This window comes from Ursus americanus, chromosome 34 (assembly GCF_024610735.1).
Source record: "Ursus americanus isolate L20-20 chromosome 34, mUrsAme1.1.p, whole genome shotgun sequence".
In the NCBI taxonomy this organism is placed as follows: domain Eukaryota; kingdom Metazoa; phylum Chordata; class Mammalia; order Carnivora; family Ursidae; genus Ursus; species Ursus americanus.
The window spans coordinates 23,065,687-23,092,888 of record NC_142160.1 but is presented as its reverse complement, the minus strand read 5'-3'; the positions used below and the strand labels follow the sequence as shown (position 1 = coordinate 23,092,888).

The 27,202-nt window shown below is 41.4% G+C and overlaps 1 protein-coding gene across 3 annotated transcripts in view; it reads left to right on the top strand.

Annotated features, from left to right (window-relative positions):
• Positions 1 to 14,788: 14,788 nt before the first annotated feature.
• UBQLN1 (ubiquilin 1) overlaps positions 14,789 to 27,202 on the top strand; it is a 55,989-nt gene continuing 43,575 nt past the window's right edge. For 2 of the 3 annotated variants that reach the window (XM_045780948.2, XM_045780946.2), the window contains exon 1: positions 14,789 to 15,271. In XM_045780948.2, coding sequence (XP_045636904.1) covers positions 15,092 to 15,271 — 180 coding nt within the window. In that variant the 5' untranslated portion in view covers positions 14,789 to 15,091. The remainder of the gene's footprint in view (positions 15,272 to 27,202) is intronic. The other variant, XM_045780945.2, reaches the window with a different exon arrangement.

Here is a 27,202-nt window from a genome sequence, read left to right as displayed (position 1 = left end):
CTTTCTCTTGAATCTGGGTGGATTCTGTGACTGTTTTAGCCAAAAAAATATGGCAAAAATAACACTATACCTGTTTTTAAGCCTGGACCTTAAGACACTGGCAACTTCCACTTCTACCCTCTTGGAGTGCTCCCTGTGTGGAAAGCCAGATACCACGTGTAACTGTTTTGAGACCTCTATCCTATAAAAAATTCAAGTCACATGGAAGACCATCTGTAGGTAATCTGGTTGATGACCACTGCCTACCTAAGGGCCAGCGGCGACGGTAGGCCTTGTGAGCTAGCCATTTTGGACATTTCTCCCAGTCAAGGCTTCATTACGACCCCAGCCTGAGCTGCATTCTGACTGCACCTGCATGAGGGATGTCAAGTGAGAACTGCCCAGACAGCCCAGTGAGAGAGAACAAAGTTTTGCCTTAAGGTACTAAGTTTGAGAATAGTTTGTTATGCACCAAGAAATTACCAAAGCAAAATCTGTTACTTGGAAGAATGACAATAAACTCAGTGCATATGATGTTAGTGTTGGCAAAAGGTGGAGAGACCCTAAGGGTCTTGTTAATGAGTAGGGAAGGAACTTGAGACTTTTGGTGAGACCTTAAAAGACAGGGAGACAAAATGTTATTGGAAGCTGGAAAAAAGGGGGCTGCTTGTTTTGAAATGACAAGAGGTGGGTAACATTATAGCATATAGTAGCATGGAAAATAGAAAACCTCAGGAAGGTAAGTTTGGCCAGGAAGGCTTTTCAGACAATACAGAGTGTTACAACTGGTGTTTTATAACTGTGCTACAATACAGGAAGAAATCGAGCTAAAGGAGCAAGTTCTTGAGCAGAATTTAAAATATAAAGGAGCCAGGAATTGTTGGGTTCAAAAACAAAGCTTAAACTCAGGCTTTCCCAGCCAAAGATTTTCAAAATAATAAATGGCTTCAGGGCAAAGATCAAATCAGAGGGATAACAATAAAGATTTCAGGATTAAGATCTCAAAGCTGTACTTGTTTAAGACCCTTGGTTAAGACTTCAAAGACTTAGGGAGTGCCTGGCAGAGCTACAAAGAATGCTAAGGGCATTGTGCTACAGCCTTATGGACGCACAGAGCACAGAAGTTTTTGTCTCCGAAATAAGCATGGGTATGTTTTTTGTATAATGAAGCTGATTACAGGAAATGCACAAAAAATTTAAAGGCACTGTACCAGCTTGAACTGAAAAGGATAAGAACAATACAAAATAAAAGCAAGATATTTGGATCATCAAACTTCTGGCAGGAAGCAGTCTGAGGAAGCTACCAAGATGTAAATGAGGGCTATTTTTTAAGAAAAAACAAGGGTGACTCAGAGAGGAGCCAAGAACAGAGCCGAGTTAGGCTCTAATCAAGGGATTGGCAACATATGCCTCACTAGAGTTCAGATTTGCTAAGTAGACCAGTAACTGTTGAATGTCTCATAATTTCCTCCTTTCTGAATAGAAATGTCAATTGTGGTTCTCTTGTTTGTGGGCATGGGGCAGATACCTTGTCTCTCGATTCTCCGGAGATTGGAATTGAGAGGAACTACATCTGGGCCTGATTCAGATGCTGACATCCTGGACTTGGAGCTGAGCCTGCAATGACGTGAAACCTTGGGAAACATGATAGTGAATGAGTATATTTGCTTTGTAGGAGGAATATAGATGATATATGGTCAGAAGGCAGATTATAGTAGACTAGAGATAGCTACAGATTCTTTCACATTTTTCTCACAGAAAGAGCGATTTGTGTCCCTATCCCTTGAATTTGAATTCAGAGTATTCTTTGATCAACAGAATATGGCGGAATGCCCCCAGGCCTTAAGATTGACTGACAGTTTCTACCTTTTCCTTTTGAAGAGAATGAGAACAGATACTGATCACAAATTGAAGGTATTCAGCCATAATAGGTTGAATTATGCACCCTCCCATAAAAAGATCTGTTCAAGTCCTAACCCCGATACCTGTAAATGTGACCTTATTTGGACTCAGGGTCTTCGTAGATGAAATCAAGTTAAGATGAGGTCATACTATATTAGAGTGGGCCCTAATCCAATAACTTATTTTTGTAAGAGAAGAGTGGTGGGGGGAGTGGACACATACACATAGGGAAGAAGGCCATGTTACAACACAGGCAGATATTGGAGGGATGCAGGTATCAGCCAAGGAATGCCAAACATTGCCAGGAGCAACCAGAAGCTGGAAGAGGCCAAGAAGGATTCTTCCCAAGAGCATTCAGTGGAGGCATGGCCCTGCCAATGGAGAATAATAACATAAGAGAACTAATATAATAACATAGAAGACCTCAGGATCTGAAAAAGTACAAAAACACTAGTCACTAGGAAAAGATTAACTATCTTAAGTTAAAATACCTCTTTTCATGAACAGATACTATGAAGACTAAAAAAGCAAGCAACAGAGTGGGGAAAGCTATTTGCAATATATATAACTGACAAAAGACCAGAATTCCAAAATAGACAAATGAACAGGCACTTCACAGAAGAGAAAATTTAAATGCCCAGTAAACCTATAAAAAGGTGATTAGCTTTATTAATAATAAGGGGGATAAAAATTGAAATCACAATTACTACCCAGCAGATAGTTAAAACCAAACATAAAAATACAGGCAAAAGAATACCAGACTCTCTACATAAAGAGAAACCCAAATGTCCAATAAAAATATGAAAATGTGTCCAACTGAATTTAAATTCCAGCCACAAAGAGAAGCCAATCATTCCACTACCAAAATAGCAGAAGTGTAAAGGTCTGATAATACCAATGGTTGGTGAAATTTGGGGTCAGTTGATATCTTCATACGGAGCTGGTAGGAGTGTAAATTGTCATGACCACTTCGGAAAATCTTTTGGCATTATTTGGCAAAGCTGAAGACTCACAGACCCCATAACCCAACAGTTCCACCCATAAGTATGTATACCTTGGAGAACCTTATGTTTTATATGTATAAGGATATTGACAATATCATTGTTTGTAATAAGAAAAAAATGGGGGGGGGAGAAGTCCACCTAAGATGGATTAACAAGCCCCATCTACCTATAGTGTTTTATTGCTCTTTTATTAATCAGAGACTCAGAAGTATTACTTATCCAGTCTTTCGACTAAATGGAAAACTCTCTAACTTTTCTGGTGTGAGATTCAGGTGATTGTGGGATGCAGCACCCTTCAGGGAGCGAGTGAGCATCTGTCTCCTAAGAATTCAGAAAACCCGGACTGTGCGTTTTGGCCGTAGTGACAGTGTACACCCGATAGCGGGGATTTAGCTGAGCTTTGCCTTCGTCTCTGCAAAGTCTGGTTTAAATACCGATGATATGATTCAGAAGGGTTTGGAGTTATCCTTTGGAGCCCTTTGGAATAAACGCAGTGTTGAAGAATACTATGGTAAAATAAATAGTCCAACTCCAAAGGACAAAAACACCTTTTACATGTCGGTGATGCCTATGTTACCTTCCCTTTTACTGGGATGCAATCTCTTTTCTCATGTGTGCTTAGTACACTGAACTTGATAGATCTAGTTTCCACTTTGAAGAGAAGCTACCCCTTTTGAAATATTTGTTTTCCCCACAATGGCCAGCAGCTCCCAAAGCACCTTGCCCCTCCCCGCTTCTCTCTCTGTTCCTCTCCCTCTCTCTCCCTGGCTCTTCACACTTGCTCTCCCAGCAGCGAATTTAAAGGTACAGCATTCTAAAAACAAGAGCTAGTTGTCATGCAACTTATTTTAGAGTCTAAGAGAGCTGTCACGTAGAGAAATGCTAGAACCTTTGAGGTTCCACAGTTTGAGCTGCAAGTCTGTGGGACTGATGATCTTGCCGATCGGAGTTTCCTCTCGTCCGAGCTGCCGGTTTGGGGTGTGGGACCCAGCCTCCCTAACAGCTACTGCACACACCCCTTTTGAAAACCAGCTGTTGGCTTGCTACTGAGCTGTTGCAACTGAAGGCCTGACTGGTAAAGGTCTTGCAACTCGCAGCATGATTTTGGGGTGGGTCAGCTTGGACCGAACGTCCGTGTGAGAAGGGCTTGATGAGTCTCGCTTGTCAAATGGAAATGGCATATCCAAGAACACTCCTGTTCTGGCCCCAGTGATATCTTGGCTTTACACTAACAACTGGGAGCTATCCCGCTAGGAAAAGCTTTATCCTTGCCTTTTCCTCCCTCTGACTTTGCTGGAAGCAAAACCACAGGCTCAATGGAGCTCTCGATACAGTTTCCCTAAATGCCTGGGTTTGACTCACTGATGGTTTGGCTACACTGAAGCCTGGTAGGTTTCAGAACTGCAACAGCTGTTCAAGTTCAGTGTCAATGTGTAGAACCCAAAATGCGACACTCTGTGGGCAGAATTCAAGGCCACTCTCTTTATCTCTGCCCAATAGTGCTCTTGTTATATTTGTGTTGACTCTTGGGCTGTTGCCAATGGTCTGGCTCTTCGGTCTCAACTTGGAAAACTACAGACTGGCAGATGGAAAATATCCCTCTTCTTTGGGGACTTGAACTATGGAAACAAATCACAGCCAACCACATGGGTCTCTCGTGGAGATGTCCCGGGAAGGGGCCATTCTGAGGAGACCGACTAGAGTCCAGCTGCTGACGGAGCTCTGTGCTCCCCTGACCACCACCACTGCCGTCTGTGTCTGTCACTGTGCTGGACACAGTTCACACCAATCATACACTGGGCACCGAGTATACGGGAATTAATGTTTCTCATGCAAAGGCTACCACTGCCTGCCAGACTTGGACTCTTGACAAAAGGTGACATATTTGTTTCACAGCAAATGAGGCCACCTTGCGTGACTGTGGCCCCCGCCTAGTCCTGGATTGCATTAGACTTTTGATCCTCTGTCCGGGCTATTGGTGGCACCTCCCAGCTGTTGACGTTATTTTAGCATTGGTGTTACTGCTCCAGGCCAATTGACTGACTCTGGTCACACCATGTGGCCCTTGAAGTTAATCTGTGTCACGTGTTAGGCTTTCTGGACCATTCGCAGTCTGACGATGGTGTACTTTTTATTTCAAAAGCCACTCAACAATGGGCTAATGGCCAAGGTACTTAATGGAGTTCCCATGCTTTCTGCTCCCCACAGGCATCTGGTAGTGTTGCGTGTTGGAACGGTTCACTTCAGAAATCAACTCAAAAAGATTTACTTGATATCCCTTGCCTTCTCTTAGTTCATCTGCTTTAGTTGGGATATTTTGGTCACTGGATATGGCCGTCCCCATAAAGGAATCATCTCCTCTTGGCCGCTTCCTAGATTATGATAAGGACAAATGGGTGGGGTGGGGAGTTTACACACCTACTTTGAAAATTCAGTGATCTATCCAGGGCATTCCTGGGCATGATTCTTCTTTCTTTCCCCTAATGGCAATTGCCGACTGGCCTGGTTAGTACACCCTCTTGGTGGCAGCCCAGCCAGAAGGGGGCCTAAGGGATTTAAACCTAATTCTAGGTCAGCTACTTGGATTCTCCTGTAGGACTGACATGGGCCTAGTGCATAAGGGTAATAGCTACATGGCTCAGCACAGTCTCTCTGAGTTCCCTTATAGTGGCCTGTGAGGGCGCAAATGGAGGACATAATGGGTCTCCATAAGTTTTAGAAAAATGTCCTCATCCCTTTTGCATCTTACCCTCTGGACGCAAGGTCTGGATGTAAGTGGGGGATGGTTGGGGAAAAGGTGAAAGGGAAAACGCGCTGGTGTTTTGGTGGTGGAAGTAAGCAATCCCAACATCAGGGAAAGGAACGTCTTGGACCTTGGGAGGCACAAGAAAGGGGGAGACATTAATAATCCTCCATATTTCCAAGCTACCCCTGCACCTTTCTTCATAAAGGAAAGCCCTCAGGTGAGGTTCTCCTGAACTAACACTAAATTTAACTGACGGTTGGGTCTGCTGTACCCCACCAGATAGCTCTGACCACAACCCATCACCATTCTCCATAGATTTAATAAGAGGCCAATTGAAAATGGCAGGGGATGGCCCAGCCCCTGCACCTTTCATGCAAAACAATTGTCAACACCTCTGGATATCTTTCCCACTCCCATTCCCGGAGCCTTTACTTGTCCTGTGGACTGGATGAATGTTACCTGGACAAACAGGACAGTTTCGCTTAGACTCCATAAATAAGGACAAGACTCAATTCAAACAGATCGAGGAACCCAAAGGCCTACCAACCAGCTGAGAGGCCACAATGAAGACATTGTCAACCGGTGTCCCCCACCTAATGTAGATCACAGTTGGGGGGGGGGTTCCAAGAATTACAAACAGCATTTGTTTTCCAAGTGTACCATGTGAGCTCCTAGGACTGGGCTTCTTATGTGGAAGTCAGGAGTTAACTTGCTTCCTCTTGAAAACAACAGCGGCTCGCACCTTGGGGGTGTCATAAGAGAACTTCAAGTGTTTAAGGAAATACCATTAATAGATCCCAGAACCCTCAGATAACAGGGAGAACTCTCCAAAATCATGCTGCCCTTGATAACTTGGAGGCGTTTCTCCGAGGGGTAACTTACTTGCTATTCGAATGCAGCTCAAGTGCAGTTATTCTCAGGAGGAGAACCACCCATTTAGAAGCGGTGGAACAAAATTTGTCCTGACTTTGGCTGAAGAGATCAATGTATCGCATTGGCCCTGGAAGGCATTCAAGGAAGCTTCAACTCGCTGCTCGGTGTTGTTATCATTGATATTATTGCCCTAGATTTCCTCCTTGCAGGCCATGGCGAAGTATGTACAATTACTAATGCATCCTGCCGTACCTAGATTAATAGCTTGGGCCAAGGGGGAAAGTCAATACAGAAAATACCTAGGAGGCAGCCAAAGTAGACCTCGTTGGTTTATGGGATACGTTTGGCTGATGGGGTCTGGACCCCTGAGGAGTACAATTACAAATACTAATGGTTGGCCTCATCCTGTTACTTAGAATCCTATTGATATTGGCCTTATTAAGGGTGATATGAAACAAATTGAATGGGTTTTGCTCCCAGCCTCTGGTGGGCAGTTTAATCAGAATGATGAACGGAGTGTCATACTCATGGAAACATTTTCTAGAAGCCAAGAAAGTGTAGAAACAAGGGGTAGATATTCCTGGGAGACAATTCTTCATGGGTCTCTCCTAATTCTGCGCATCTTGTGAATACAGGTGCTGACTGCTTGGGGATGGGTGGAATAACGCTCTCCCAGGGTGTCCACATCCTAATCCCCAGAACCTGTGGTTCTGTCACTTAAAATACAAAAGGGATTCTGCAGCTGTGATTAAGGGTCCTGAGACAGGGAGATTATCCTGGATTATCTGGGAGGGCCCAATGTCATCGCAAGGGTCCTTATACATGAGAGAGAGGGGCAGGAAAGTCAGAGATTGACAATGGAAGCGGAGGTTGGAGTGACTTGGCCCCAAGCCAAGGAACATGGGCAGTCTCTACAAGGAAGAGATTCTCCTCTAGAGACTCCAGAAGGAACACAGCCTCTGATTTTTGCCCTTTAAGATCCATTTTGGAGCGGAGGGGGGTGCGGTGGTGGGGACTGGGGTAATTGGGTGAAGGGCGTTAAGGAGGGCACTTGATGCAATGAACAGTGGGTGTTATAGGCAACGGATGAATCACTAAATTTTACCCTGAAATTAATAATACACAATATGTTAACTAACTTGAGTTTAAATAAAACAATAAGAAAAAATGGGGGCGCCTGGGTGGCACAGCGGTTAAGCGTCTGCCTTCGGCTCAGGGCGTGATCCCGGCGTTATGGGATCGAGCCCCACATCAGGCTCCTCCGCTATGAGCCTGCTTCTTCCTCTCCCACTCCCCCTGCTTGTGTTCCCTCTCTCACTGGCTGTCTCTGTCTCTGTCAAATAAATAAATAAAATCTTTAAAAAAAAAAACAATAAGAAAAAATGAAAACAAAAAGGTAAGATACTTTCAGGTGTCAGATAAACAAGCTCTGGGGATGTAACGTACGGCATCATGACTATAGTTTACAATGCTGTATTGAATATTTGAAGGTTACTAAGAGAGTATATCTTAAAAGTTCTAATCTCAAAGAAAAAAAATGTAACTATGTGAGATGATGGAAGTTAATCTTGCCGTGGTAATCATTTTGTAATATATGCATACATCAACTCGTGTCTTACACCTTAAATTTATACAATGTTATATGTCAGTTCTATCTCAATAAAACTGGGCAGACAAAGAAAAAAGAAGATCCGCTTTGGACTTCTGATGTCCAGAATTGGAAAATAATAACTCTCTGTTGTTTCAAGCCACTGAATTTGTTGTTATTTGTCACAGCTGCAATAGAAAACTAATACACTGCCTTTGTTCTGGACTCATTTTTCAAAGATTTTTGTATGGTGAACCGTCTTTGGAGATACCGTATCTCCCTCCAGAGCAAAGGGCTGCAGGTTCACTGCCCATTTAAAAGATCCAAGTTCCCCATGCTTGGGGTTCCTCTCTTAGAATGCAACCCACTGCGTGCACAGGTGTCATTGGCCCTCTCTGCATCATTCTGCAGAAGTTAGGGCTTGGGGAACTGGTGCAAGAAAATGCTGATGCACTGGCTACTGCTCTTGCTGTTAGTAACAAAGTACTTTATTTCTGACCTAGCAGTCTTGTATCTTCCGCCAGCATTCATGAAACTGTTAGCTTGTAAATAGGGGAAAATCTCAGACTGTTCACAATTCTTGATAGATTATAGAACAACTCGGGTAACCCACAGTGTTGTTCTTTCTTCACTTTTAACTCATTGGGAACTGGTTTTTTGTTTTGTTTTGTTTTGTTTTAAAGATTTCACTTATTTATTCAACAGAGATAGAGGCAGCCAGCGAGAGAGGGAACACAAGCAGGGGGAGTGGGAGAGGAAGAAGCAGGCTCATAGCGGAGGAGCCTGATGTGGGGCTCGATCCCATAACGCCGGGATCACGCCCTGAGCCGAAGGCAGACGCTTAACCACTGTGCCACCCAGGCGCCCCTGGGAACTGTTTTTAAGAATTATTTGGATGACATTGAATGATGAGAAGACTATACACTTTTTTTTTTAAACACCTCTCAGCTTCCTGTGTAAAATATTTCAACAGGTTAACTTTCTTTTCTTTCTTTCTTTCTTTCTTTCTTTCTTTCTTTCTTTCTTTCTTTCTTTCTTTCTTTCTATTTACTGGTGAGAGAGAGAGCAAGTGAGAGAGAGTACGAGGCAGGGAGGGGCAGAGGGAGAAGAAGGCTCCCTACTGAGCGGGGAGCCCAATGTGATGATCCCAGAACCCCAGGATCATGACCTGAGCCTCCCAGGCACCCCTCAACAGGTTAATTTCTTGAGTGCTACAAAACTCCCCAACATCCAGAAGCATTTTTATTCCCCAGAAGCATTTTATCCTCTGGGATTCCTAAATTATTTGTTTCATACAATAAGTTTTGCACACTTTAACCTACTTCTCTCTGTCCTCAGAGAGCACCTAAAATTTCCCCATGGCTCCTTTACTTAGTTTACACAACACAATGGTAGGCTTTTCATGTAATGTAATCTCCTAAGGCCAGGAAACACATTCGAAATACATATGTGTTGAATAAAGTTACCTTCTGAAAAGAAATCACTGGGCTTGAAATTCTATACAAAATAAAACCCAGCTTGAGTCTAATTATAAAAATATTTATCGCTGTATTTGTATGTTTCCAGGAGAACCAGTCTTACCACTTCTGTAAGATATTCAATGCTTGCCCTAGAGACCGTGACTCAGGATATCAGTAGTACCTGTTCATAAGAGAGGTCAAAGGAGAATAGTTCTAGAATATTTTTAGGCGTTTTTATAAGGCCTGGGGAAATTCCAGACTCCTGATAAGAACTGAGTAGGTGAAATGCAACAGCTGAGGTTAAATGCAAGTTCATAATGGAATCCTGGAGATACTTCCCAATGTTAGGGAAAATCCATAAGGGTTTGTCATGACTATTAAAGTGACTCAGAATTAAAGAGACTTTGTAGTGAAATATGATTTTTTGTACAGCACTGGTTCTCAACCAGGGGCAATTTGCCTCCTGGAGACATTAGTCGGTATCTAGAGTCATTTAATTGTCATGATAGGGGTGGGATGGGCTGGGGGAACTACTGGCAATTAGTGAGTAGAGGTCAGAGATGTTGCTAAATGCGCAAAAAGCCCCCACAACGAACAATTATCTGGCCCTACGTGTCAGTGGTGTCAAGGTTGAGAAACCCCGCTGTACAAGAAGGATAAGAAATAGTGAGGCTGGGGTGCCTGGCTGGCCCAGTCAGTAGAGCGTGCAACTCTTGACCTTGGGATCATGAGTTCGAGCCCCATGTTGGGTATTGAGATTACTTAAAAAAAAAAAAATTAAAGTTAAAATTTAAAAGAATTCTACTGGTTGGTAGAATCATTCTGTATCTTGACTGTGGTTATAGTTACCCAAACCTATATATTGGATATAAAACTGCACAGAACCACACAAACACACACCTGTACACAAATGAATACAGGTTAAAAACTATGGTGCAAACCGAATGAGGCATGTGGTCTAGTTGATGTCAATCTCCTAGTTTGATCTTAGGCAACAATTTAAGATGTCACCACTGGGGGAAGCCGGTTGAAGGGTACCTGGCACTTTTTGTACTGTTTGTGCAACTTCCTGCGAGGCTATAATTATTTCAAAATAAAAAGTAAACATGTAGTGAGACTAGAACAAAATAAGGACCACAGGTGTATTCTTCAGAGGCTTGCCGTATCTCCCTCTCTTGTGTGCTGCTGGCCCCCGCTGTGTCTGCATGTTATGCGGTGCCTGGCACAGCTGCGGGCTCCTACTTAGCAGCCTTTATTCAAAGCTCGTGGGGGCCGTATTCCATCCAGTAATCTACGGTTTCAGTTGGTGAATTAAGAAAGTAAGCACCCCTCTTCGCTACCACCTCTTCCTCAGCCCTAAGTCTCAGAAACGTATTGAATGTTTTACTCTATTCTCTTTGATTTTGAAATACCCCTAAAGATAGTTGTGGACTCTTCCCAGGCTGTGGGCCACACTTTGAGATCAGCGCTCTAGCAGAATTTCTATTTCTCACCATTGCATCACGATGTTGCCTGTTAACACACTTAACAAAGTCATACCTATTTGTTAAGGCCTGGCTCAAATCATTTCCTTTAAAATTCTTCTCTGACTCATCCGCCTTGGCCTCCCTCACCCCAAGCAGGAATAAATAATGTTTCCTACCTCTGAACCTATTGCAAAGCAAGTAAGTTTCAAGGTGTGTATGTACGAATCTATTATCTTTCTATCTGTCACTATGCCGTAAACCTTGGGAGAGACAAAGGAGTATAAAATGATCTATTGAATCAAATGAATTTCCTCTCTAGTAGAAACAGGACAGTTCAACACTTCAGTTCAACAGTAAATGCTCTCACGCCAAGAAATTAGTTTGGGCACTGGGTGGTATATATAATGATTAAGATTTAATCCCTGTTTTCAAAGACCTCGATAATAAAGGGGATGCACGCACAATTAAGTGTAATACAAGGCACGACACCAAAAAGGTAATAAAGTTATATAGAAATATAGAGAATTTTGAGAATATTTCTGATCAAAAAAAGGTTACCAGGGAAAAATTGTTAGGGAAAGTCACATTTTAGGTGCAGCTTGAAAGGTGGGTAAAACAATGGAGTAAACATGAGAGAGAAGAATTTCTACTTGCAGTGAAAATGTCGTGTTGAAGTCTTCAGCGGGGAAGTGCAGGGCAAGCTTGGAGAGCTTAGGAGACACATTCGGTTGGGAGTAAGATATGAAGGAGACAAGGTCTTTTGGTCAGAGAGGGCCCGGGACACAAACGCCCCGAAGTTTAGATATTATTCTAAAACTTTGGTGAGAGCTCACGAAAAATTTCTAGGCGTCATAGCCAAAGCTTAGTTATAGAAGGATAAGATGGCACCAAGAGGAGCCAGTTTTGAGGATGGAGACTTTACCACGAGGCGGAAGAACCTCTGTAGGAGGTTTTTGCTGTAATCTAGGCCAGAATTAATAAGGGCGTGAGCTAGACTGGTAGCAGAAGAATAGTTGTAGATCATAGAAGCTGTTACAAGTGATGAATTGTTAAGTGAATTGTTATAATAATTGTGATGGAGGATCAGAGAAAAAAATTGATTCCGTAGGGGTGGGTGGTCAAGGTAGGTGTTAGAGAGGAGGCAGCAATGATGGGCACAATGTGTGTGCGTAGAGGGGGTAATGACTTGAAGGAATGACCAGAGGTGAGGGGAGTATAATGAACAATGCTTCTAAATATGTCTGACGGCAGTGCAGTGTATGCATAGGGTAATGGGAATGAAACTTGGTCATCAGACCAGGAGTTAGTAGAAGGCCTTGAATTTCTAGTTAAGAAGTCTGGGCTTTATTTTCCAGGCGCATGGAACTTCTGATGGATTTTGAGTAGGGGACTAACGTGATGAATGCACGTCATTTATATGACTTACTACGTTGTGTTAAAGCTACGTAAGTTCTTGGACACAGCATTAAAATGTGTTCAATAAATTCGTGTTGGGTGAATTAATTGCCTCGTTTTGTCAAGGAAGAATTCTTCTACCTTGTGAACAATAACCTCGTATCATTGTACTTGAAGTTTGGATATCTGGCTCACATTGGCTTGTGAGAACTGACTGGTAAAATTTCAGGAATCTTGTGAGCAAGTTGACCTCAAATTGATAGCTTGAGATCGCCTATTTGGCAAATATTTACATCAAGGAAATTGGCAAACGCTATAAATCAAAGCTTGTTTTCTGGAGAATTGGTCATTAAACATTTAGCAGCATGTCACTGCCATCTCCGTCACTTCTTCTCCCTGTCCAGCTAGCTTCTAGGTTTTCTGAGGACAGGGATGAGGACAGGGACTGAGTCTTATTTGTCTTGTATTCTCAACATAGTATTTGGACATTGGTTATGCTCAATTGATGTTTGTAGAATGAACGAAATATGCTCCTCTAATTTTTCTCCAACTGACCATTTAATGAAAAACATCATTTAGAAGAAAATGCCTCAAGTAGACATGTAGACCCTGGGGTTCCAATCAGATCCTATGCCTGTTTTTTTAACTGTTTTTGGAATGCAGCAACTAATTCATGTATGTGTAGTCTATGGTTGCCTTGTGCTGCAAGGGCAGAGCTGATTATTTGAGATAGAGAATCTATGCCCTGCAAAGCTTAACATATTTACCATATAGTCTTCCCTGGAAATTTGTTGATCCTTATCTAGACCCCCACTACCAACGGTTCCTTAAAAGGTAGGATTATTTCCTAAAAAGTGGTATATATACTATATATTCTTAGACATAAATTGTTATTATTTCATAAATTGTGCACATACATCTTTTTTTTTTAAAGAAATTGAAGTAGATACAGATAATTACAGAGCAATTTCATAAGAACGGGGCTAGAGATAATGATTGGTTGTCCAATGGTGGAACTTTCTATCTTAAGTAGTGATTACCTCACACCTAGACACATGCAAGTAGTCACCTTTAGCAGTGCGTATCCTTCAGCAGAGAGCCTTGTGTAATCTGTTCACCTTATTGAGCAATGCTGCCAGAAATCCAGCTGATGTCAAACGATGTCTATATCGCAATTTATTCTTTCAGAACTCCGACACCCAGATTCCCAAGGGGTTCTGCTAAAAAGTAGTCTTCATGGGACAGTGCTTTTTGCCAGAACAGGGCTGGATTGTTTAAAAATAGAAATACGGAATGCGTCTTTGCGTATTTGGGACACAGTGGGCTGTCAGGGTTTCCATTTGCGCAATACTGATTAATAAAGTTAATGCCCTGGGTTCTATATTCCTTGCAAGTCATCTTTAAAGGCAAATGATGACGTCATTTCAAATTCAGGATTGTCACGGGAAAAATAATCAACTTATTTCTTATTTGTACCCATACTCTACTGAAAATGACTTTTGAACAGCTGCCTTTAATGACACCTGAAGACTGACCTGCAGAGATTACTTAATTTCTAGAATATAAAATGAACGCCCCAAGTAGGTGGGCAGTCTTTGGGCACCCAGGTTCTGCCCCACGTATTTTGAGGGATAGTGTTCAGAGAATTCGGGGCGCTCGCGCAGGGCTGTCAGAGCCGGAGGACAGGCCACTGTCAGCAGATGTGGCCTGATCGCCAGATCACACCGGGCTGACCCGAGGGCGGGACGCCGTGGCCGTGGAGCAATGACTCCGCGGGATTGCGCAGGGTGGCTGCGGCCCATTTCCCTTTCGTTATAATGAAGACCTTTCCTCCATTAACTTAGCTTCCAACTCCCGCGCACCGGGCAGTAAAATCAACCACTTAAAATCCTACAAGTAGGCAAATGGAAAGATGTGAAAGCGACAGCACAGCTCGCCAGCATTTTCACTCCCCTCCGGTCCGGGCACTGGGTGCGCGCAAAGGCGAGGCGAGCGTGACGGCGCGGACTGGCTGGGCACTGCCACCGCGGGGTCTGCAAGGGGCGGGGGACACCACCTGGACCACCAGCGCGCAGGCGCATCCGCGGCTGCAGCGCCCAGTGGTCGAGCCCCCTTTCTAGTAATTTCGCTAGCCGTGAGGTCATCACAGCGCGCCGTTACAGCGCCTCCCAGAACCCCCTAATTTATTTTTTGACGAAGGGGATGTATGAAATGAATTGATCTCTCCCGCCCCATTTTGCTTTAAATCCTCCACTCTGCCTTCCGCCTGAGCAATGGAGCGGGAGAGGGAAAGAAAGGCAGCCGGAGGGGGCAGCGGCGCCGGCCGGGCATGACTCGGCGACGCCGCCAGCCGAGTTACCCGGCGTGCCCTGCGCGGCGCCGGCCGAGGGACGTGGGGGGAGGGGCGGGGAGGAGGAAGAGCGGCGGCGGCTGCGGATGTCGCTGCGACCGAGCGGCGTCTGAACACACGGCGGCTGCCGAGCGCCCGACCCGGGCCTGCGCCGGAGCCCACACCAAGCTCCGCGGCCCCTCGCCTGCCAGGGCGGCCTTGCACCCGTTGTCACTGCGGCGGCGTGCCCCGCATTCTCCGCTGCCCGGGCCGGCCGGCTCTGCCGTCTGCTGGCTCCCCCTCGCTCGCCCTCTCCCTCCTGCGCGCCTGAGTCACCGCCGCCGCCGCCATGGCCGAGAGTGGTGAAAGCGGCGGCCCTCCGAGCTCCCAGGACAGCGCCGCCGCGGCCGAAGGTGCCGGCGCCCCCGCGGCCGCTGCCTCTGCGGAGCCCAAGATCATGAAAGTCACCGTGAAGACCCCGAAGGAGAAGGAGGAGTTCGCTGTGCCCGAGAATAGCTCCGTCCAGCAGGTGAGGGCCGCCCTGGCCTCGGGCCCGGGGTGGGGGTGGCGGCAGGACCTCCGCCTGCGGCAGGAGGGGACGGTTTCGGAAGAGCTTGGGAGGGGATCGTCCCCCGAGGTGCCCTCGGCCCCTCTCCCGGGTCTCTTCTCGAATTAGATCACACCCAAGTTCCTGGGTGTGCTCCTTGGGACACCGCAGAGGCTTGTGGCGGGGCCCCGCGGCCTGTTTGTGGGACGCGCGGACGCCGCTTCCCTCCGCGCCCTCCTCCTACTCCCGCGTCCGCGGACCACCAGCCTCCTCCCCCAGCTCCCCGCCCCCCGCCGCCTCCCTCCGGCTCCTCACAAAGGAAAGGGACCACCGCCGCGCTCCGGGCGGGGTGGAGGCTGGGCTGAGGCGAGGGTTCGCTTTAGCCTCCTCTGCGGTTTTGTCTCATGAATTAAAAGAAAAGGGGGGGGGGTGCTCATTGTTTTACCTGCCTGCGGGTTAGGGTAGATCTGGGGGCGAGGAGCACGTGTACATTTAGTTTTGCGTTTTGATTGCTGAAATTGTTCCTACCTTTCAATCTTCAAGAAAAAATTAACCATGACGTAGAAATTGTTTTCAGCCACATCTTAATAGTACTAGGCTTAAGGAGAAAGGTGGATGACTTTCATTGATGACTTGCTGTTTTCTTTTTAGTACATTTATCTCTCATCCCTTAGGTGCCAGTCATTGGGGAGGTTTTTGTTTGATTTTAGAGGGATGGTAGCCACGTTTGTAGATATTAGCGGTTGCAGTCGAATAAAAGAATAAAATTGGAGTTAATGGAGAATATTACCAAATAATTTATTACTTAAAATCTGCTCAGGTATACAAACTTGGCTGTTAAATTAAGAGTCTTGAAGAATTCAACAGATTTGCTTTAGCTTATTGTTGAATGTACATCCCAGGATATTTTGCATAATTTTTGAATTGATCTCTGACTATCCAAAATAATGCGAACAGTCTTTGAGGAAGCAATTCCTGAGATGTAAGTTTCTTCAGAACAGTAAATAGAGTATTGGTTTATATAGTTCTGAAAGGTGGTGTGTTTTGTGAAGCAGTAAATACACTGTACCATCAAGTGAGAAACTTTTACCACCTACGGAATCACCTTTTTGGGGGGGGGGTGTCCTTAATTGCATAAAAATTTCCCTTAACATTTTTATGTTTTCCAACATACAGGAAAGTTGAAGGAATGGTACAGTGAATATTCATATGTGCATCAACCACAATTGACATTTTGCTGTATTTGCTCTTATCACGTATTAATTCCTTTTGTTTTTTGGAGGCATTTCAGAGTAAGTTGCAAATACCATTAAATGTTTTTCACAAATACATAGCCTGTATGATTCAAAGCTTTATCAAGATGTAGAACTTTATAGTTGACTATAAAAGGTTCCCTCTTGGCCTTTCCCTGTTCGTTCAGTCCCACTCTCCTCCACCACTGATTTCATTTTTTTCACCATTAGTTTCGCCTGTTCTAGAACTTCACATAAGTGGGATTATATAGTATGTACTCTTTTGCGTAAGTTTTTTTCACTCAGCGTTAGAACGAGATTCTTTGTGTATACCAGTAATTTCTTTTTTCCCTGTGTTTTCCGCTGTATGAATATGCCATAATTAATGCACTCTCCTGCTGAGGGCCACCTGGGCTTCTTGCAGTTGGTTGCTGTGAACACTCTTGTACAAATATGTTTTGTTGGACAGATGCGTTTCGCCTGTTAAATACTTGGAAGTGGAATGACTGGGTGATAGGATAGCTATAGGCTTAGTATTGTAAGAAACTATGTTTTTAAAAAGGGCTGCTAACGTCTTACAGTTCCACCAAAGGTGCTTGGGAGTTCCTGTTGCTCCACATCCCTGCTAGCATTTGATAGTGTCAGTCTTTTTCATTTTAGCGCTTCTAGTGTATGTGTAGCCGTATAGCATTTGAAATCCTTGGGTCTTTTAGGATTCCTAGTTCAGGTCTGTACTTTTCCTACCAGCTTTCAGCACTTTATTGTAAAAGATTAGGAAGAAAGAGTCAATATTTTATAAGTGGAAAAATTCACTTAAATCATTTTATGATATTCTGTCTGTGAGGGTTTGTTTTTACTGTTTGTGATGGTGACATTAGAATTTTAAAGTCTGTGGAGGTTTTAATCTTATTCTTCTGTAACCAAAGTAACTTGTTTAAAGCTTTTCCAGAGCAGCTTACTTTGATTGCAGTTGAATTTTTATTCTGAGAAATGCTTTCTATTGAAGCAGAAAACGTCATTAAAAACATGTAGCGCTGCACCAATAACCTGAAGACAAGTTGAACTACTTGTGGAGTCTGTTAAGGGAAACACATAGAGGAAAAATGCGTGAGTATAAGAAAAGCACTTTTCAGATGATTTGTAAAATCCTTTTTGAAGCACAAGAAAGTATGTCATTTTGTGACTTAAATTTTTCTTAAAGGGTTTGATAGATTTTAAACTATACAAAGTAAAACTTGTCATTAAAATATATTTAATGACATTAAGATTCCATGTTCAGTAAAAATGTTCAATAAAAAATTGGAAAATTTGGTCCTGAAAATGTTTATCTAATTTTAGAGATAAAGAGGGTATGGTGGGCAAAGGACTTGGAAAATATTGAAGGCTTAGGTTTTCTATCAGGCAAGTTCCATATTCTACAGTTTACAATCTCTTTCAGTAAGTGTTTTGTATAATGTAAGTTCTCTTAGTACATTATGCTGAAATAGTATTTATGTGAATGTTTTAATTCTTGATTGGATGAAATTACATTAAACTTTCTGGATCAGTTATAAAGTATGTTGTAAGGTGGTAACTAATTTTCTTATTTTACCCTTGGGTTCTGTTTAAGTGTATATGAACATTGGGCCATTGAGTGTATATGACCTTAATAGAGTTGGTATTTAGTGTTACTTGTTTGTGGTTGATAATAACACTTTTTTTAAAGTTAAATTGAAATTTACTTTTCATTGAGCAGTCAACAACTGAGTAATGTTTAAATTTCTAGTTAAGGGTAGCTAGAATATAAACTTAACCATGTGTGTTTCAAGGTGATTTTGTAAATACGGGTTTTCATAATCTAAGTAAATAGATTAAAAAAATAGATAAGTTGTGTGTAGTGGCACAGGGTCCCTGTGTAGGAGACTTTTTACCCCTATTAATTATTCATTATCTACTATGGGAAACAGTGTGAGAACTTCCAAGTGTCAACAAGGGAGATGAAGGCCAAGATGGGGGGTGGGGGTGGGGGTGGTGGTGTAGTGTGTGTCAGTCATTAAAATTAGTGCAGAGAATGGAAGGGAGCTTCCAGGTAACATCTAACTAGCTTGTTCTGGGATTTTATAGCTCTCCAGGTTATAGTGTAAGATTTTGAAATACAATTACCTGAAATATTCAGGTAAAATATATTCTAGTTTTAGAAAACATTTACAGTACTGGAAGCTTTTAGAAAAGTATCAGTATACTTAGACATAACATAAATACTGTACTGCATGGATTTGAGCCTTTTCTTGCTAGGGGAAATTGCTGTGTGTCAGGATCATTACCAGAAACATCATTTAACATTATACTTTATGATGGATCTAGAACTGCTCTGTCCACTTCGGTACTACCAGCCGCATCTGACTATTGAATACTTGAAATGTGGTTGGATTGATTTGAAATGTGCTGAAAGTGTAAAATACAGATTTTGAAACCTGTAACTGGGTTCTTTCACTTAGTTTAATGTTTTCAGGGTTCATCTGTGTTGTGTAGCATGGATCACTTCTTTTTATTGCTGAATAATATTCATTGTATGGATATATTTCACATTTTATTTCTCCATTCATCAGCCAATGGGTTGTTAATCATTTGGGTTGTTTCTTTTTGACCAGTCTGAATAATGTCTCTGTGAATAACTAAAAAATTTTTGTGTGGACATATGCTTTTGTATTTCTTTTGAGTGTGTACCTATGAGTGGAAATGCTGGGTCATGTGGTAGCTCTATGTTTAACTTTTCTGGAACTGCCAAACTATTTTCCAAAGTGCACCATTTTATATTCCCACCAGCAGTGCATGAAGATTCCAATTACCCTACATCCCTGGGAACACTTGTTATTGTCTGTCTTTGATTATTGCCATCCTAGTTACTGTGAAGTGCATCTCATTGTAATTACATGACTCAGTGTGGCCTGGTGGGGGGTTCCCCAAACCCCTCCAGGAGGACCATAAGATCAAAACTATTTTCACAATAATTGTGTTGCATTTTTCACTCTAATTCTCTCAAAAATCAATAGCATACTTCTCATACACTAAAATGTTGAGATATCGCAACAGATGTGAAAATCCAGTTTTCTTCTATTATGAGACTAAAGTGATTTGCAGAAATTTAAAGCATGCTACTCTTCCCACTGGGGAAATATATATAGTTACTTTTCATAGGAATGTTATTTATATTAACATGTTATTTTTAAATGAATGTTTTTAAACGTGCCTCAGTTTTAATTTTTAATATAGCAAACATCAGTAGATAATAACGTTCATAAACAAAACTCGGGTTTCAAATTTGTAAGAGTGGTGTCCTAAGACCAAAAATTGCTCCAAGTATTTAATATACTAAGTAGGTACTTTTAAATTAAGATCGAGGATTGACTCCACTAAGTTGTTATTGTGTCTTGCCTGCAAACTATAGGAGCTTGCTGGTGAGTCTCCCCACATCACCCCCCCCCCCCGAGCATTCATTCCTACTGCAATCTCTGAAAAATGTTAATCAGATCATGTTATGCTCCACTTAAAACTAATAACTCCCCACTGATCTTAGACTTACATATGTGGCCTTGAGGCCCTATGTGCTTACAGCTCCTGCCTTCTCTCCACTGTGATGTGTTTTTTCCTCCTTGGTCACTTGCTCTTGCCATATTGACTTTTTAGTTCCTTGACCTGTTGTTACATTTTTCTTTCCCTGCCTCAGAGGACTTCTTTGCAATTTGTTCTTGCTACCTGGAATGCCTCCTGCTCTGCCTGTTCCCACCCATACCTTAAATCTCAGTGCGAAGGTCACTTTTTCAGCGAATTATCCCTGATTGTCTAGACTAGATTGGGATTCCTTGCTGTATTTTCTCACAGCACTCTGTTTTTTGGTCATAATTCATCACAATTTAAATTGATTATGTGGTTATTTGATTAGTGCTTATTTCTTCTGGTAGAGATAATCTTTGTTCACCATTGTGTTACCAAAGCATAGCACATAGTTTGGGTTCAGTAAATATTTGTTTACAAGTCAGTCTATACCATTACGCACAATGATATGTATTTAATAATAACTGCCGGTTATCGAGCCTTCATTGGGTGCAGTATATACATAATCTCATGGCTTCCTGTCCTCCTCACAGCTTGTCTAAAATTGCTTTCCCCTTAGGTTACTGCTCTGCAACCACAGCTCATGAGTGCTTCAGATACTCTCTCGTTTCTGGTTGCTGGAACGTAATTCTTTTCGAACAGCCGTTCTTCATTTGAACCACAGAATGCAGAATGACTGTTGAATGACTATCCATTTTTCTCAGAGATGGTTCACAACTACTATAATTTTATTTTTGTATTTTTATTATTTTTTTTAAAGATTTTATTTGAGAGAGAAAGAGCACGTGCATGAGTGGGGAGAAGGGACAGAGGTGGGGGGAGAGAAAAGGGGAGACAATCTCAGGCAGACTCCACACTGAGCGCAGAGCCTGTCACAGGGCTGGAGCTCAGGACCCTGAGATCATGACCTGAGCTGTAATCAAGGGTGGGATGCTTAACCGACTGAGCCACCCAGGAGCCCCGACAACTAATGTAAGTTTAAATGCATAGGAAAGAAGTAAATACAGTCAGTGGTGTGTTGGTAAATGTTTATCAACCACTTCTTCAGGAAAAACAGCACTGATTTGTGTTTGCTGATTTTCAAGTGTTTCATGATTTTCATCTTACTGTGGCAGATATTAAACTACCAATATTAAACTGGCTCACAAAATTCCTGAGGATTTAGCAGTCTCAGCTGGTAGGAGTCATTGATTCCAGTGGCTTAACGCAGGGGTCAGCCAATGATAGTGGGCCAGATCCACCATGTCCATTCACTTACGCTATTATCTATGACCGCTTTCAGAATGACCAGATGGCCCACAGAACTGAAAGTATTCTTTAGCCCTTTACAGAAAGTGTGCTGTCTTCTGCCTTAGGGCATTAGAGCTTACTGTTCTAGATCCTGTCACATGGGTGCTCAAAACCCTTCTCACTGGAAAATTTTACCATGGCTTCAATATAGTGCTCTTTAATAGCAATTTAATGCAGACCATATGTAATTTAAATTTTCTTAGAGTCACTTAAAGTGAAATTTTTAAATTGTAAGATACACATAAAATTTACCATCTTAACCGTTCTTAAGTGTACAGTTCAGCGGCATTAAATACATTGCATTGTGCAACAGTTACCATCGTCCATCTCTAGAATTCTTTTCATCTTGCAAAACTGAGATACTGTACCTGTTAAACAATAACCCCATTCCCCTCACACCAGACCTTGGCAACAAGCATTCTACTTTCTCTCGTTGAGTTTGACTACTCTAGGTATCTCATAAAAGTGGAATCATAAGTATTTGTTCTTTTATGACTGATTTCACTTAATATGATGTCCTCAAGTTTCATCCATGTTGTAGCAGATGTCAGTTTCCTTCCTTTAAGGCTGAATTATAATCTGTTTGTATTTGTCACATTTTGTTTATCCACTCATTGGATGATGGACAGTTCATTTTTCTACCTTTTGGGTATTGTGATTTTAATAGTACATTTATGTAACCCAGTATGTTCTTAATGTCATTTCAACATGTAAATAGACATGAAAAATTAAGATATATTTCCTTTTTTTTATACTAAGTCTTCAAAATCTGGAGTGTATTTTTATACATACAACACATCTCAACTTGGACTAACCATGTGTGGCTACAGACTTCAGAATTACGTAGCGCAGCTAATAGAGTCTTCATGTCTTGCTCCTTACTTACCTCTCCTCCATCATTCACTGCATTTCAGCCATTTGTATATCTTCGTTTCCCCCAGATATCACTCCCTAGCTCTTTCCCTCTCTGGGCCTTTGCCGATGCTGCTAATGACAGTAACAGAATAGCTAGTATTCTAGACTTATCAAGGTGTAATACATTATTATTTTTTTTGTTTTACAACTTTATGATGAAAGTATTATTAATCCTTTTTTAAAAGGAAGAAATGGGGGTACCTGAGTGGCTCACTCAGTTAAGCGACTGACTCTTGGTTTCTGCTCAGGTCGTGATCTCAGGGTCGTGAGATCGAGCACTACATTGGGCTCTGTGCTTATTGTGGAGTCCGCTTGGGACTCCCTCTCCCTCTCCCTCTGTCCCTCCTGCCGGCTCGCTTGCTTGCTCTCAAAGAAAAAAATCCTGAAAAAAAATGAAAGGAGAAACAGGTTCAGGTTAATAATGTGATCAAATTCAGATACCCATTAAATAGTGGGCCTAGATTCAAACCTAGTGACTAACTTTGGGGCCCACACCTAACCACTACTCAAGGCTGCTTTGACTTTTCTCTGGCTGGGTTTTTCGGCCTTAAAGTTTGTTCATTTATTTGTATTTTTAAAAGTTTTTATTTAAATTCCAGGTAACATATAGTGTAATATTAATTTCAGGTGTACAGTATAGTGATTAAAGTTTATTTAAATGTTAGTTTATCAGAGTTTGATTGGGCTTACCAATCTAAATGAGTTAAACAATTCTAATTTGTGATACCATTTTGTGATTATATGGACTTTATCGTTCCCATCCCAGACTGAATTTGCAAGGGTAGAGGCTGTTTTGCTTACCTCCTAATCCCATAGTGCTTGGCACCTGTTGTGTAATGCAAGTATTTATTGAGTGAGCAAATAGTGTTTTAAAGATTTATTTGCAATATTTTGTACTTATTTGGGGGATATTTTTAACTGTGATTTACTTAGAAAAATGTGATGTTTGTTTTTAGTTTAATTAAAGTGTCCAGTGGCATTATTTCTGTTGTTTTTCTGTAAGAGCAGCTTCCATTATTTAAAAAAAGAAAATTTCATTAAATTAGGATTGGAATTTTTTTAGAGACTAAAGTTGATATCTTCTGTAAATTTGTTTGATGCAAAAAGTTTTGGGTTGGCATACAAAGCATTTCATTCATTATAGGTATGATAAAGTGTATATATGAGTGCCTGTACTTTGCAAAATATTTTCATTACCCCAGAGGATCTGAACTCTGGTCTTAACAGGTAAACTTATGCTATAGTGAGCTAGTTTGATTTCTTACTGATACAACGTAGACTGCTTGGTTTACTTATTACTGGTTAATCAGCTGCTACAGCTTTCTAGAGTTGAGACTTGGGTGTAGTGGTTTTTGGTAAAATTTTCTATAGCCTTTAAAACTCATCTGGTGATTCTGTTGAGAAAATTATTTATCTATATACCCATATGTAATTTTCTATTCTTGTTAAGCAGATGGATCATTACCCTGCACTTTGCTTATTCTCTTTTCACTTGTTTGTGGTCTTTCTATATTGGCATATGTGGAACTTACTTATTCCACTATTATTTATTTATTATTCATAAAATTTTTGTTAGGATTTTGAGAAAGGGGGAAGTGTGTATTGGCATATTAATTTAAGTACGTTGAAATGTGGTCTGCATTTTGGAGAGGATATGAACATTGGAATTGGAGACATCTTTGAGCAAGGTGCTTTACTTCTTTGAGCCTCACTGGCAGCATTTTTAACATGTGATATGGAGTACTTGATTGACTAGATTGTATGGAGGATTTCAAGAATTAATATGTATAAAGTACCTGGCTCAGGGTTTATATGCTCTACTTGTATTGTTTTCTTTCCTCCTGCACCTTTTATTTGCCAGTGAATTGAGTCTTAATTTTTTGCAATAGAAGAGGGCTGGAATAGTATCCTAGCATGTGAATAACTAAACATTAGTTTGCTATTCTTTGTCAGATTTAGATCATAGAAACACTTTTTTTTTATTTTAAAGATTTTTTTTTTTAAAAATTTTGTTTATTTATTTGACAGAGATAGAGACAGCCAGCGAGAGAGGGAACACAAGCAGGGGGAGTGGGAGAGGAAGAAGCAGGCTCATAGCGGAGGAGCCTGATGTGGGGCTCGATCCCAGAGCATCGGGATCACGCCCTGAGCCGAAGGCAGACGCCTAACGACTGTGCCACCCAGGTGCCCCGTCATAGAAACACTTTTAAAAATAGTACATTTTATGGCTAATGCACTATAACGTTTATGGCTGAGTGCTCAATTTTATATTTAAAAGAAGGTGCCTTTTTCCCATATAGTTGCTCATGTCTCTAGTTATGTCTCATACTTGACATCTTTGTGTTAGATTTATGCAGTGTTTTTTAATGAGGATACTAATTAAGGTTACTCGGACATCAGGTATTTGGAGAGTGATAACTGGACGAACTATTACATAGGATGATTTATTGAGTATGGATTTTTTCAAGAGATTAGCAATATTGAATGTGGAACTGATTAAAAGACTTGTGACTTAGGGGTGCCTGGGTGGCTTAGTCGTTAAGCGTCTGCCTTGGCTCAGGGTGTGATCCTGGCGTTCTGGGATCGAGCCCCACATCAGGCTCCTCCACTGGGAGCCTGCTTCTTTCTCTCCCAGCCCCCCCTGTTTGTGTTCCCTCTCTCGCTGGCTGCCTCTAGAGCTCTCTGTCAAATAAATAAATAAAATCTTAAAAAAAAAAAAAAGACTTGTGACTTAAAATACTAAAATACCAGATGTTTGAATGTAGTATATTATTCGGACAACTATTTAGAAAATTCTTGCTAAATGCTGTTAATACGTGGTTCTGCAAGGAATACAATTAATATGTATGTTTTAATATTTAAAGCTTTTTTTTAAAGGTCACAAAATTTACTTTTTTTTCTGAGGATACTTAATAGGAGCAGAGACAGATGGCTAAAGGCAAGTTTGAATTGTGGGATAGTTGTAAAGGATGACAGTGTTTCTAATTTTACTAACTTGAAAGTTAGATTAATGTAATTTTATTTATTTTTTAGATTAACTTAATTTTAAAAAGTGGTTGTAATTCAAAGTTTATTTTCACATAATTAGGGTTGAATATTTGAGTGTTTGCATGAGTGTGAGTATTCTGCCCCCAGGTACTTTCCATAGCTCTCTTAATTCTCCCATCAGCCCTGCAGAATAAATATTATCTCCATTTTACTGATGAGGAAACCTAGGATCAGAGATCCTTAGGTAACATTCAAGGTCACAACTTGAAAGTGGCAAAACCAAGATTTGAATTCAGGTCTAAATGTTTCAGAAACATTCTTTTTTTTCTTACTACTTTGTTCCCTCTCCTCACTCCACCTGTGTGTGTGTGTGTGTCTTTCTTCCCCCAGTCCATCAAGAACAGGAAATAAGTGAAGTGGGCCTTGAGCAGCTGAGATTGGTGTCCTAAAATTTGATATACTAGGTCCCACGTTTTCATGTCAGGAGAGCATTTCAGATTATCTCAGCATTCTATTTTATATGGTTTTCTAATTCTTGATTACTTATCTGCTTCTTCCTCCTGATTAAAAATAGCAAATTTAGGGGGAAGGGGAGATAAGCTGTCAAGGTAAGAACTTACAGTCTGGCAAAAGAGCAGATACGGGACACCTTGAGAGTCTGGGACAGTATCACTGTATTGCAGAACAGCAGTTGATATGTGCAACAGTAGCTCAGCATTTTCAAAAAGTTACATTATATTCAATAGAAGGGAAAATAATTTCGGTGATCACACAGGAATAAACTTAAATTAGTTGGGAGAATCCACTGATGTGAAACACCTGACTTTGGGTGGTGTTGAGAGAAGTGGCTAGTGACAGTTGTTTTGTACATGCTGGGTTGATTTCAAATTATTTGAAGTACGTTACAATTTTGATTCTTCTGGTTATTGGGAACGTATCTGGTACTTCTAAGTTTTCAACTTTCTGGCCCGTTGGTTATTACCGTAGGTTGTCAGTTCAAGAGCAGAGTAGGAAACATACATTTATAGGAAATATGGATCCTTAGAGGCTCATTGTAGCACATATTTTTTATTTTGAGTTAGTGGTGGCAACATGGGCCTCAGGACAAAAATAAGAATATCTTTCTAGATAGTCTAGAAATAAGTATAGGAAATTACAAAAATCTTTACCTTATGGTTAAGATTCTTCCCTAGATGGAAACATTTTATGTAATTTGTTGCATAAGTTTTATATTTCTGTGAGAAATGGTATCTGTGGCCTGCCTCTATGTAAAAGAGCTTTGACAGTTTTCAAGCTTGCTAATTTTTTTTTTTTTTGTCAATACTACTTAGCCTCTGTCTTTCTCTTGTTGTGTCCAGTAAAAGTGTAGTAAATAAAACAGACATGGAAGTAAAGTCCGGATGTTAGAAAATTTGGATATTTTGAAGCCACTAGAAGCTGAAACTATTTCCCTCTACCCAAATAGCACAGAATAGGAGTTTAAGGAAATCTGAAGTATGTAGAGTTTTGGCTCTTCTGTAAAAAACATAACATCGATAACATTGTTGGGTACTAAATGAGAAAAATATGCAGCCAAGAATACTTTATCCAGCTAAGCTGTCATTGAAAATAGAAGGAGTGATAAAAAGCGTCCAGGACAAACTAAAAGAATTTGCGATCACCAAGCCAGCCCTACAAAAAAATATTGAAAGGGGTCCTCTAAGCAAAGAGAGAGCCCAGAAGTAACATAGACCAGAAAGGAACAGAGACAGTATACAGTAACAGTCACCTTACAGGCAGTACAATGGCACTAAATTCCTATCTTTAAATAGTTAACCCTGAATGTAAATGGGCTAAATGCCCCAATCAAAAGACACAGGGTATCAGATTGGATAAAAAAGCAAGACCCATCGAT